Raw genomic sequence first — 14,543 nt, 5'->3', positions numbered from 1 at the left:
TGGGAACATCTGCAGCATTTCTATAGGATTAAAGTGAATACTTTGACCGGTCTACTCCAAACCATTGTATTTTCTCTGCTTTAACTAGAGGTCGACCTAAATGGTTTTTTCGAAGGCCAATGCCCATTTTTAAAAAATTTGGTCAGCTGATGGCCGATATCTACAGCCAATTTTTGAGGCAGATATTTAAGGTAAAAAAAAAAAATTTTAAGCACATTGACTGCAAAATACAGTTGAAACACTCAGATAATTGAGATTGTCATGCAGCAATATAAATGAAATTATTAATACACATACACATAGTCCCTTTAAGCATTTATTGAACTTCAAGTGCTGCCTACACAGGTGCCTGATCAAATATCTTGTAACATTTTTACTACTGATCAAATATAGCCTTTCAAAGAAAATTAAGGCCGATGGCTGATATTGAAAAAAATCAATATATCAAATCAAATCAAATTTTATTTATATAGTGCCAAATCATAACAAAAGTTATCTCATGACACTTCACATATAGAGTTGGTCAAAACCAGGCTCTAAGCCAGTTTACAGAAACCCAACAGAATCCTCCGGCCCGATATATTGGCCAGCTGATATTTCAGTCTACCTCTAGCTTTAACCTTTCTTTGGTATAACAAGTTTGACAACTCTACAACAACTTTACAGATGTTTTTGTTACATGACCCACTTTCTGTTGAGCTTCCGTTCACAGACAGATGCACTGGCATTTTCTTGTACTCATTTCTACGGTGACAGTAGTTCCTTCAGCCATGTCAAGTAAGGCATCTGAGCAGGCCCAGATCAGGATCCTATCTGACTAGTTGAGTCCAAACCCTTCTGGAAATTCTTCTGTAACACTTTCTGAGCCATTTGGACATCTGTATCTCTTCTCTCACAAAAAAATTTGTTTGAACTGTGACACTACTTCCATCATCAAAATCATGAATTGATGGTAAAGACACAAATTTCTCTGTAAATATTGTGAGTCAAACTGACATGTCCTTCAAATGAACTCATAACCCATTAAAGTTCACATATTTTTGCCACATGTTAATATTCCAAAACTTAGTTTTTCTCAATAAATAACAAAGCTCCTATTTTCTAGCCTTAGGACAGTAAACATGAACAATCTGGCTGAGTTTAAAGATCATTTATTTGCAGGAAAAGGGAGCGGGTTCATAAACGTTCACACACCACTGTACAGTTAGATAAGTTTTTAAAATTTTATTTGAAGACAACTGCACATGGAGATCAGATTTACAGAGCAATGCATAGTCTTCTGCTGTAGAGTATGTTGCCATTGCCTCAAACATGATACAGCTCTCACACCAATGTAAAAAAAAAAACAAAAACAAACAAAAAAAAAAAAAACCAAAACAGAACTTTTAATCATGGTTCATTTAAGACCATTTTCTCAGAAAATCCCCTGTTTCAAAACATGTTTACATCTTTTATTTATGAGGATCATATTGTCCTGTGGCTTTCTGGCCATGATGAAACTCCACTTGTTTTGTTTTGTTGTTACCTCATATTGATTTGTATTTCCTCACTTCTCCACAGAGCATGTAGGTTACAATCTATATTCATGTACAACTACAATCAAAACCCTGACATTGAAAGGTTGCCTCCCCTTCTCCTCCCATGCTGTAATTTGTCCAGCCAAAAGGTCTCAGTAAATCACTGCTCCACAAAACGCCCCCGTAACTCTTTTTATAACAGTGCACATCTTATTGGCAGAATATGTATCATTCTTATAGTTGCTGGCACTGTGCGTGGAGAGAGCACTAACTAATAGATGTTTGCAGAGCCAATCAAGACCAAACTGGAGTCCAAGATGGCTCATTGTGCCCCCTCCATCTTGCCCTCTACTCTGATTTGATGTGATGAGTGTGAATCTTTTGAAGAAGAAATTAGTCTGCTCCCATTCAGAAACAGTTAGATGGCAGTTAGAGGCAAATTACCACAGTTTATCTACACATGAATAATTTCCCTGCAGTGTGTTCTTCCTACAGAATCTTACTATGGATTTATAATCAAATTATGAGATACTGAAGATAATGATTATAGTTTCACATTTCAGAATGTTTTTTGTCACAGCAATTGGCACTAAGATTTATAGGTTATTTAAATCAGTATGTTTCATAGTTTGGAGCAACAGCAACATTACAGCTTATTACAGATTACAGAAGCTTCACTAATACTGACCTTACATAACACCAAAGGCTAATCTACAGAAATTTGCCGTTGTTCAGAAGCCAGACTCCCTTGTCGATTATTCTCTTAATCTACCATTCAGAATGGGATATGCAGAATGACTGAGACTGATGTGTAAACTTCTTTCTCGTTGTCACAAATAAGGTGTGTAGTAGAGGATGAAGCTGAACCTGAATACACACGTCCCAATATTTTCTGCTGTTCATGTATAGAAAACTGAAATGATGAATGAGAAAGTCTCAGATTTTATTTGGTGTCATAATGTATCAAGGCAGAAATGGCACTTTTATGATGTTATTCTTCCCTACAAAATTTGATTTCTGAGCTTAGCTGGATGCAACATGGGTGCTGTGTCATTGTTTTGATTGTATTTAACAAAGCAAATGGGTGGTGTTTTCCTGAAGGGGGCGTCAGTCACTAATGGTGAAAGGAGGATTTGTGTTTAAGGTTCAAATCCCAGGGCAGAAGAAGAATGTTTAACCCTCTGTTTTTCCATCTTTGTCAATATTATAGGGTACTTTTGAGTATTCGTCCAAACCAGTTAAAAAATTCAGAAAAAAAAATATAAGTGTACACACACGTGGCCTTGAAAAGGTGTTTGCCGACGTAAACTGTAAAGGTGTTGCTTTTTCATTTCACATAATGATAATTGGTGCCTCTCTGACTAATGGGCCATGGTTTAAGCTGAAATGCAAACATATGTATCTTCATGGCCTCTTGCACCTCCTTGTGTGGGAGTGAAGGCCTTTCAGAAATCAATTCACTTGCAGTTAAGGCGTTTTAAGAGCACTGCAGATTAATCCCACCTCTTAAAAAATAGAACTGTATCCCAGCGCATATGGATGGGAGCCTGTAATCTCTCTCTGCCCTCTTTCTGTGTGCTCTCTAATCCCTTTTCCTCTCCCTTCATCCCTCCAACCCGCCATCATTTACATCTGTGAGCATCTGGGCGGGACTGTGGTTCTCTGGTTTTCACCAGCTCCTATGGAATATATGTGTGCAATGTTATAGAAGCACGAAGGTTCAGTGACAGTTTGAATCAGCAGGATAACAGCGTAATAGCCTCTGAAAATGAAAAATTATGAAAATTAAATCCAACTGAAATAAGCAGAGACACATGGCGATCTCACATTATTAAAATTTCATTCTTGGACTTGCTCCATGGCAGCCAATTTAAAGTGAAGAGTGTTATGATTGAGATAATTGCTTCCCAAATGAGTAACTGATTTTTTCTATTCAAGAATGAACAATTTAGAATGAAGAGAAATCACTGTCTATATGGTACATTTTGCCGTTGCTGTGCAGAGGAATCCAAACATTAGTCCTTGCCTCGTGTAAGTTTTGCATCATTAAAAGTTTGACTTTGTCACAGTGAAGTCATGTTTTACAAACCACATGACCCATCATACTGCCTTAAAAATCCCTCCGAACAGGGATTTGCTACTTGTTTTGGTTCTGCACTGCATCTGTCATGACTGGTCATGTATGAGCCATGTGACAATAGTGGGCACCATTAAGCAGCTGATCTGGAGTAAATGAGTGTCCGTGGTTTGGCTTGGATCTGTGGTAACCAATGAACATGACGACTAATCCTTAAGCCCTTGAACTAAGGTTCACTACCATCATTCAGCCTTTATCAGGCTGCATGCAATGCATGGAGCCAAGAGAGGAGATTACAAATGGCAAGGCTCACCACTTCACAATAAACCTTAATGGCAAGGTTGAAATCAAGTGATCTATGAAGTGCAGCAGATGAATGGATTATACGTGGTTAAGCATTTACACGTGCAGGCACAAAACCCACATGTTGATGGGATTTAGAATGGAAACCCAAAGCAATTGGTTTACTCTTGCATATGCTGTACATTTATTTTGGCTAAGAACAAATTATTTCACATCACTTGCCTGTAAATTAAAGAGAGCAGTGGTCCTGAATATGTCTTAATACACTACATGTGATACAGCCCTGTCTACATGCATTATGTTTGTGTGTTTTGGTTCCCATTCTGTCATGTTATTTTTCCACCTTTGTGATACCAGTTTGGCAAAGCCTGTTCTTCTTTCAAGAAGGAAATACCCCCAAGTGCAGTGTGATGTCTAAAACATGCATATTTAGAAAAAATAATAAGGCTGGAATGTCTTCTCCATTCTGAAACAAGTCCAGGGGCTCTAAGAATAACATTAATCTATGCCTCAGTCAACAGTGAACTACACACAGTCCCTGTAAATGTAAACAGGGCTTGATATGAACCTACAAATCTGTATATTAGCAGTGACACAACTGCACAGTCACCTCCCTAAAACAGTCCCCCAGGATCACCAGAAACACTGAAACCATCCTGGTGCCCCATGATGACATGCGAGGGTGTTTTGTAGTTGTATTCATGTCATTGACAGGAAAGGGGTGTGGGCAGCAGCACCTCATTAAACATTTAAAGCAACAAAACAGCCTGAAACTGAAACAGTCTGTTTGGTACTAACCTGAAGAGGCACACAAGGCTTACATTAACTTAGTAAAAGGGGAATAACCCTTTAAAGAACTTGTTTCTGAGTTATTCTAATGCCCTCCAAAAACAGTTACATTTATAAATGGTTGAATGGAAGAATGTTCTGCAGATTTGTCCTAAAAAGTAAAGGATTAAGGAGCATATAACCAAGAGTAAAAGAACCAAGCACATTACACCAAACTCTCATCTAATTAGAATGTGTAATATTTTAGTCTTTTATTGTTTAGCACTTTGCCTTCCTGTAGGAAATGCTCTATATAAATAAAGCTGACTTGCGTTAACTGTCCACAAACCTCTAACTGTACTCATCACTTGTCTCCTGAGTAGATGGGATTTTTTTATGCAGTTCACATCCAACAAGTGGTCAATAAGACAATAAAGTTCATTAACATTATATAACCCATGAGCACAAACAGGTTCATTAACCTTTGAATGTCCGAGACAATCCCTCAAAAGATGATGTCAAATGTTTTTGTTAAATATGTTTCACTGAAAAAAAAAAAATCATAAATGTAGGATAAAAAAACATGAAACTACAAGAACTAAATAACAGAAATAAAGGCACACATTCAAAAAGGGACTTAACTAACCCAAAATCCTTCCCATTCTGCTCCTAAACAAAGGCTGTGATGGAAAATAAAGCAAAAAAGACAAAAGGAACATAACATGAGGCCATTAATTGTTCTTAGTGCAACAAAATCTTTTGAATTTGTGACCTAGATAGATAGATAGATAGATAGATAGATAGATAGATAGATAGATAGATAGATAGATAGATAGATAGATAGATAGATAGATAGATAGATAGATAGATAGATAGATAGATAGATAGATAGATAGATAGATAGATAGATAGATAGATAGATAGATAGATAGATAGATAGATAGATAGATGAAGGGTGTCAGCTAGTCCCTCCAACCAGAATTTATTTTTGTTTTTTCCATAACATCAAACAATATTTTTTTTTTATATTAACAGCAACCCTGAAACTGGTAATCCTTATAATCAGTTTTATTTTTGCATGTATGGTTGTGACTGCTGTTTATTTCAGTTCATTTAAAATAGAATATTGTGGCTGAATGAATAACAGATAACTTATTTGACGTAGGATTTGATATTTGATGAAGTGCTTTGAATAATTTCCCCAGATGCCTGATTGAAAGACTTTTGCTTCTGCAGTTGCTCAGAGAAAAACTGCTTTATCATTTCCCTCGAACTTCTCATCAAGCACACAGTGTGGTTTCCAGCTCTTGTCGAAACATACATCACCTAATTTATTACCTTTGTCATCGGACCATCAGAAAGAAGTTGCTGCTGCTCTTTCTATAAGGACCCAGTGCTACTTTGCATCACTTCCCAGATAAAGTTTTCTCTATATTTAATCTTTCTTATGTGATTTATCACCATTTATTATAATATTATCCTCTGTATTTAGCATTTTTTCAGTAAAAGTCAGGTATTTTATCATATATAATTTACAAATCATGTAAATGTTCATAAAAGCTCAGATTAAAGTTGAGGGTTATTATGTCAGAAACAGAGAAAACTGAAGAAAAAGTAACTTTTTCAGTGAAATATATCATTCACTGAACATAAACCAGGTGTCAGAATCCACTGTCATTGATCCAACTCCACGGGTTTTACTGGTGAATCAATGTTGTAGAAGATGACGGTGTTTCCACGTTCACTACAGAGCCTCTGAACGTCCAAATGGGTAATTTCTGATGACCACGAAAAGATGACAAACTGCATTTTACACCAATTATTTACATGTATTAATAGGATTAGAAGATCATCAGGTGTTAAACAGTTTAGATCAGTAGATGCTTTTGGTTACCAGTGGATATTTGGGTATTTAAGGGTTAAATGAACACACTGTGACTCATTTTAGAAAATATAGTTGTCTTTCTACAGTATATTCTCTACTGTAGACATATTCATAGAGTGGTTCATAAATGGTTCTTTTGTGTGAATAGGATAAATCCCATGTTTGCTGTGTTTGTATTTTCACCACAAAGGCAATTATTCACCATGAAAAGATGACAATCTACATTTTACACCAATTATTTACATGGATTGATAGAATTAGTGGATTGATAAACATTTTTGATCAGTGGATGGTTTTGGTTAGCACTGGATATTTGGGTCTTTATGGGTTAACATAGATGTTTTGTGTGTTGTTCAAAGTATGATCAGATTCAATGTAGATACAGGCTACAAATGATTAAACAGCACATCATTTCAAAATATTATGTTGGTCTTGTTTAAAAGTGCAATATTTTTGGCAGATAATTGGTCAGGAAATGGAAACTGAATGCGAAACTGAACTGTAATCCTCTGTTTCTTTTGCTTGGGTTAACTGACCCTGTTGTTGCCAACAAATATCACAAAAAACTATACCGAATGCTTACTTTTTGTGCCAGAAAATGTTTGCTTGTAAACTGGAGCTCAGATCAGATTCCCACCTGGACACAATGGCATACGACAGTTTTTAGTTATTTTTCCCTTGACTATCTCACTTGTTGATTACACCATAAGGATAATGTCTTTCTTTTTTATGACTTGATCTTTATTGAATTTTTCTTTTATATATGAAAAAAAGAGTAAAAAAAAAAGAGCAAAATAATGGTAAAACAGAAAAAAAAACAAAACCAAAAAAACCCCAAAAACATTAAAAAAAAAAAAAAGGTGTTAGGCCATACATGCTATACATTTCCACACCTTATGCCAGTTATCAGTGCCAGTATACTGAAGACATGTGGACAATCTCCGACCAGATGAAACATAAATAATAATCATAAAAATAATAACCATGCCGATAATAAAATATACATGGTTACAACAGTCATTACTTATCTCTAAGTTCAGTTTACATTCTTGAACTGGAAATGTGGAAACTTCCTCGATCCTTTCCAGCTCAAGGATGATGTCTTTCTAAAGACTTGAGAACTTTTTCTTACCTTTATGGGACTGGAAGCTTCGACAATTGTTAAAAGGGCATGTGTATTTTGAAATGAAAACATAATTTTTATGGGCCAATTTTTTTTTTATTTATTTGTTTTTTATGGTTGTTCTGTTGGTATATTCTTTGTTTTGTTTATTGTCATTTTGTGAGTGTGTGTGTGTGTGTGTATATATATATATATATAAAGCAAAATTGACAATAAATATAATTTTGGAAAAAAAAAAATGGTATGTTGGATATATTTTGTGACTGGTCTGTCTTGTATTTCCAAGATGGATGTTTTTTGGGGTTTTTTTGGTTGTTCTGTTGGTATGTTCTTTTGTTTGGTTTATTGTCATTTTGTGAGTGTGTGTGTGTGTGTGTATAAAGCAAAATTGACAATAAATATAATTAAAAAAAAAAAAAAATGTTATGTTGGATATATTTTGTGACTGGTCTGTCTTGTATTTCCAAGATGGATGTTTTGTTTTGTTTTTGGTTGTTCTGTTGGTATAGTCTTTGTTTTGTTTGTCGTCATTTTGTGAGTGTGTGTGTGTGTGTGTGTGTGTGTGTGTGTGTGTGTGTGTGTGTGTGTGTATAAAGCAAAAATGACAATAAATATAATTTTGAAAAAAAAAAAAATGTTATGTTGGATATATTTTGTGACTGGTCTGTCTTGTATTTCCAAGATGGATGTTTTGGTTTGTTTTTCTTTTCTTTTCTTTTTTTTTTTTTTTGGTTGTTCTGTTGGTATGTTCTTTGTTTTGTTTATTATCATTGTGTGTGTGTGTGTGTGTGTGTGTGTGTGTGTGTATAAAAAGTGACAAAAAAAAAAAAAATAAAATGACAATAAATATAATTTTGAGGGGGAAAAAAAGTTATGTTGGTTATATTTTGTGACTGGTCTGTCTTGTATTTCCAAGATGGATTTTTTTTTTTTTCTTTTTTTGGGGGGGTTGTTCTGTTGGTATGTTCTTTGTTTTGTTTATTGTCATTTTGTGAGTGTGTGTATAAAGCAAAAATGACAATAAATATAATTTTGAAAAAAAAAAATATTATGTTGTGACTGGTCTGTCTTGTATTTCCAAGATGGATGTTTATTTTATTTTATTTTTTATTTTTTTCCCCACTGAGTGCATGTAAAGCCAATGAATCTTTTTGGTCAAAACCAGGTGATGAGATATTCCAGTGATGGAGGTAGATTAATCTCCCTCCCATCAGCCACCTCTCTCTCTCTCTCTCTCTCTCTCTCTCTCCCCCTCTGTGTGTGTGATGCTGCAGCTCCTGTAGTCTCTCCAGTCTCCTGTAAACAGCAGTCATGGCGACAGTGGTCCAACCGCTCACTCTGGATCGAGGTAAGGCGCTCGGAGATTTGCCATTTTCATTCCTCCTCTCCACCCTGTGTGTGCGTGTTTTTTCCCCGTCTCTTCTTCTTCAAACTTGAGCGTGGTTAAAACCTAGTGTCACAGTGATCGTGGCAGTGTCGGATTGCCTTTTGCTTGTACAGTATAGCCCGTGGGTCGTTGTTTCAAGCCCACGGTTCTGTAAATGAATACAAAGCGGCCAGCCCCGTCGGGTTTGTGCGTGTATTTTTTGCGCTTGTTTCCTCCACCTTATTAGTCTTTGTGGAAACGCAGTTCATTCACCATCATTTGTGTCCGGAACAGATGAGCGTGTAATGCATTCAGTGCCTTCCGTTTATTCTCATCTCTTATTATGTAACATAGTCGTAGTATTATCCTCTCTGCTTTTTTTTTTTTTTTTTGTTCTCTGCCACTAAACCCCACCAAACCTACTTTGTTAGTGAACTTTTTGGTGTGAATTTGGCAGGTGCCTTCAGAGAACATGAGCCTCTAACCAGGTGATTTGCTCCTTGGATCTCATCTCATTCAGTTTGTTTTGCAGATGCATATGCAGCACAAGTAGTGTTTACTGAGAGCCTGCATTCACCATGTCTCCTAATTGTACACCATGTGAGATAAACACATATTTGTGTGCATCCCCTGACCTCATTCACATGGTAATCCATCCAGAATGAAATATCTCAATTAGATCTTGCTTCTTTTTCTTCTGCACTCCTATATATTCACAAATATCTGACAATCATTTAAGGAAACATATTTTTACTACAGTGCAGACATACCATTTGTGTCCCATATGTCTCTAGAGATCTATGCCCTTTTCAACTCCATGTCCTGTAAACATTTCCGGTTAAAAGTGTCTATGTTTAGGTCACATGTGAAGGATTCTCAGCCTTAAACTGAGACCTAGAAGCATATCCACCAGTGAAATGTAATATTGCACAAGCGCTGGATAGGAAATGGATGCTGTCAAATATAGAGAAAGGAGACACCTTAGCTATTCCTTCTGTGCCAGAGAAAGCTAGGATCAGCTCCCCAGTCGCTTCTCAGCCACAGGAGGACACTATAAATACATGTGATCTGCTGGGAGAATAAATTATCCTGTAGAAATTAATCTGACATTTGTTACTTGTTGTGTGTCTTGAAAAGTGCTGTAGAAATCTAATCTGTTATTATTATTATTATGATAATTACTTGAACCCTTTCATGCATGAATTATGAGAACCTTAATCAAGATTTATTTCCTGAATGTTTTTATTCCTCTTTAGGCATGAAAAAAAAATGTGATTGAAAATTTTCTTATGAACCTATTTTTCATGGAGTTCCAAAAATGTCCACTTGACACCATGCGCTTGATTTCTGAAGCAAAAAAATGTGGATTTACTGATATATCGTATGAAAACTATGAAATAAAACATTTTTAATGCAGCTAATCTGCTGTTTTCTCACATTTTAACAAACTGTAATACTAGTCATTACTCACTTCATGGAGAGAATATGCAAAAAAAAAAAAAAAAAAAGTTAATTGCAGGTTAGTTACAATAACAAACAATTGATTTTTTTCTTTTTTTTTTTTTTTTTAAGTTTAGTTTATTTCAAATATGCAACAAGACAAAGTAATGTTACTTAGTCCTTCAAAATAAAACAGGAAGTAAGAAGTCATGGAAGAAAACAAAAAAGCAAAAACAAAACTTATACATATACATGACTTCATTTGCACATTTGAAAAGGAGTGGGAGGAAGTATAATTTATTTAATCCCACCCCTCCAACACTCAAACATGTTACTGCAGATCCGGTTTACATAGAATAGTAAAGTTACACTAATGGTATGAATTACAGTGGATGGAATGATGCATAAGTGTCCACTGTGTCAGCTGATATGGAACTAAAACAACAAAACCCATGAATATACGAGAGAACGGCTTTGAATAGCTGTATGCTGTAGTGACCAGTGTGCATGAAAAGGTTAAACCAAACTTATTAGACTCAATTAATCTTTTTTTGACTTGAAGGTAGTGTTATAGCATGCAGAGTTAATGAAATGAGTCTGAAAACCCACTGTGCAAACAGATAAACAATAAAACCCACACTTTGCCTACCCTGTACTTATGGAGTTTAACTAAACCCTTAAACGGGCAGTTATTTACCAGAGCAGTGACTCAGACGCCACCTTAGTGTGTGTGCAGGACACTGACACGCCATGGCACAAATTTGACCAGTCAGCTGGCAGCTATAATAACACAAGAAGTATAGTAATGATAGTTTCACGCAGGATCTGTTAGAGAAAAAGACAACATCACAGATTGCTTTATTTCAGCTGCTGCCACTTTTGAGAAAACACTGTAATTGCTAATGAAAAGGTAGCCTTTGGGAGTAGGATTCAGCCGCTGAGTTTGTCAAACACGGGGCAGACTGACGGAGATGTTCATTTCCAGAGCTCCCCCTTGGCTTGTTGGGTCACAGCACCATGAACTGCTCTCACTTCACTGGTCTTCCTGTTATCGTTACAGGAAATGACTGATAAGCAAGCACAGAGCACCGAGAACAATGGATTCGAACTTTAGTGAATCATGCTTTATAAAACAGGGCTGCATTCTCTCTACAGCTGGCATTTTACCACAGAGAGGTAGTTTCCAGAGATAAAATACAAAGAACAGAGGTCAGTGTGGTAGAACTTAGTTGGTATTTTTCATTGAAATGTCTAGAGATTGAGTGTGGGTGTGAATCATGAAGATAATTTCTGCACATGACCAAAATCATAAATTTAGTATAATCAAACCACTTCATTGTAATGGAGAATTGAGTCTACTGGGAATAATCTGTAAGGTGCAGTATCAGATGATGAACTGTATTCTCTCTACATCAGAGCTCTCAAATAGTGTTTCATAAAAAGTGTATCCAGACGGTTCTAATGTGAATAGCAGTAGGAAGGTTACATTTTCAAACACTGCATGTAGATATTATCAGTCTCTGATTTTCTGAGATTTACTTTAGTTATTTAATGCCATGGGTTTACATTGTCAGCAGTACTTCAGTTCATGTATTCCTCCCTTCCAAGGGCAAAATGGTATAACCCCAAATATAGCAGTGTTAATTGCTTCATTCAGCTCTACAGGTACAGGCAGGCTGGATAATAGCCGGGCGATACTTCAGTAAAGGCATGAAACTTATTTTTCCGTCTGAGAAAAGTTCAGTTGTGCATCATCTTGTATCTGTAAAACACCTTGGTCTATAGAAGCTCCTTTCTGTATTGACAAAATCTTTACAGCACAGGTGTCAAACATGCGGCCCAGGGGCCAAATCCAGCCCGCCACAGGGTCCAATCTGGCCCTTGGAATGGATTTGTGAAATGCAAAAATTACACTAAGATATTAACAGTTCTTTTAGTTCAGGTTCCACATTCAGACCAATTCAATCTCAAGTGGGCAGAACCAGTCAAATACTATCATAACAACTTATAAATAACGACAACTCCAAATTTTTCTCTTTGTTTTAGTGTAAATACATAACATATTTACATTTACAAAGCATAATTTTGCAAAAATTGGGAATAACGTGAACAAATATGAACAACCTGAAATGTCTTAAGAGAAGTACAATTTTAACAAGATTCTACCTGTTACTAAATGTTTTGTGTATCTGTAGATCCACTGTGATCTGTAAGTTATAATGTACATGTGTAAATGATAAACTGAGGCAGAATATTGTTAAAATTACACTTATTTTTTCAGTTTGCTCATGTTATTCACATCTTTTGAAAGGATAGTTTGTAGATGTAAACCTTTTCATAATGTCAATTTACTTTTTTCACTCTAAAACATAGAGAAAAGTTTGGAGTTGATATTATTTCTATATTATTATGTTATTATTTTACTGGTCCGGCCCACTGCAGATCAAATTTAGCTGAATGTGGCCCCTGAACTAAAATGACTTTGACACCCCTGCTCTACAGTCTGAAAAGAGTGGCTTGGTACTGCCCCAGTCCTCAGTTTCCCTCTGGAAGATCAGGACTAGTTCACTGATTTGAGGCCAGACTGTACTCCCCATCACATGCTCTCAATCACACTGGTTTGAAGGATTAGGGGGATTCTAAAGAGCTGACATCATTCATTGTGTTGATGTTTCCATTCACCTTCTCATAATACAGGTCTCACAGTCATGATCATGGAGGGACAATGTCCAGTAATTGGCTGCAACGAAGAAGACAACGTGGCTGCAATGTTTTCAGTGTCTGCTTTCACCTCAGACTCCTGCAGGAGCCATTAGTCCTCAAGGAGTGATTTATTTGTAGTGCTTTGAGGGGCACTCAGAGTAGGGCAAACTAGATCTAATTCTCTTGGCGTGGGGACAGGCCTTGTTTGCTAAAAACCCATTCGTTCTATTTTACTCATTCAGAGTGTGATCATTTCAGTTTTTATGGTCCAAATTAGCAGCTAAGTTGCCAGAGGCATCAAGGACACCCAGGTTAAAATGGCAGTGGCAGATGGCAAGGCCTTTTCAAAACTATTCATTAAAGACAGCATTGCTCAGGGTATTTTCCTATGAACATAGACGTGGGGTCAGAAAAAGGTCATGTGAGGCTTCTGTTGCACTTCAGAGGTGAAATGCACTCTGCATCAATGACCGAGGAGGTTCATAATGTGTCCTGTAGGCTTCTCAGATTAAACTGCAATCTCATGGTTTAACAGGCGTGACCATCAATGCGGATGTGTTCGTGTACATCGCCACCGTTTTGTCAAAATGACACTTCTAAGTACTGAAAATGAATTACACTCAGTTCTGCTCACTATTATAAATGGACTAATTATAGTAGGATACTGGAGGGCTGCCCAGTGCAAACACATTGCCGCAACATTGTGGAGTATTGTTGAACATTGAAGGCTTCATTACTTGTCACTGTGTGTTTTGTTGAGCTCTGTGCCTTCTTTCTAATTAGCGAATGATGTGGATGACCTTTTTTTAGTCACAGTCTGAGGAAGAAGAGCTTGAAGAAATGAATTTTCAGAGTATAGTGTCACACAGCCAACGGGAGCTGTAATTGTATCATACTTTCAAGAGATTATTTTCTTGATGTTTTACTGTTTGTAAGTGTTGGAACAAATCAAGAGTTTATTCTGGTGTGTGTGTGTGTGTGTGTGTGTGTGTGTGTGAGAGAGAGAGATGAAATAACATAATAATGAGGTGAATCATCCTGATTGTCAAGGAAATATGCATGGTTTGATATCTAATCAGTTTTCTGAGAATCACGTATGCGCCAATGATTCAGTCTAAGTATGATGAATATGAATGAAGTTTTTCCAAAGGAACTACTCTTCTGTCTCTGTGCTGTTTTCATTATTTAGTCAAAGCCTTTAGCAATTTTTAATATAAGTCGGACTTCCATTATAGTTGTATTGCTGGCTTACTCTCCAAACTCCAAACTTCCCCCGTGTTGTAAAATTGATGTCATGAGGTTGTATTTTCATCATGGGAACTCAAGAAGAATGTTTTTTTCTTAAACCTTTTTAGTTTATT

At 36.4% G+C, this 14,543-nt stretch overlaps 1 protein-coding gene across 2 annotated transcripts in view; it reads left to right on the top strand.

Annotated features, from left to right (window-relative positions):
* Nucleotides 1-8,909: 8,909 nt before the first annotated feature.
* lin7a (lin-7 homolog A (C. elegans)) overlaps nucleotides 8,910-14,543 on the top strand; it is a 48,330-nt gene continuing 42,696 nt past the window's right edge. For both annotated transcript variants that reach the window (XM_030149016.1, XM_030149018.1), the window contains exon 1: nucleotides 8,910-9,021. In XM_030149016.1, coding sequence (XP_030004876.1) covers nucleotides 8,985-9,021 — 37 coding nt within the window. In that variant the 5' untranslated portion in view covers nucleotides 8,910-8,984. The remainder of the gene's footprint in view (nucleotides 9,022-14,543) is intronic.

The sequence above is a fragment of the Sphaeramia orbicularis genome, chromosome 12 (assembly GCF_902148855.1).
Source record: "Sphaeramia orbicularis chromosome 12, fSphaOr1.1, whole genome shotgun sequence".
Taxonomy (NCBI): domain Eukaryota; kingdom Metazoa; phylum Chordata; class Actinopteri; order Kurtiformes; family Apogonidae; genus Sphaeramia; species Sphaeramia orbicularis.
The sequence above is the reverse complement of the archived record's forward strand: the minus strand, read 5'-3'. Positions and strand labels throughout refer to the sequence as shown.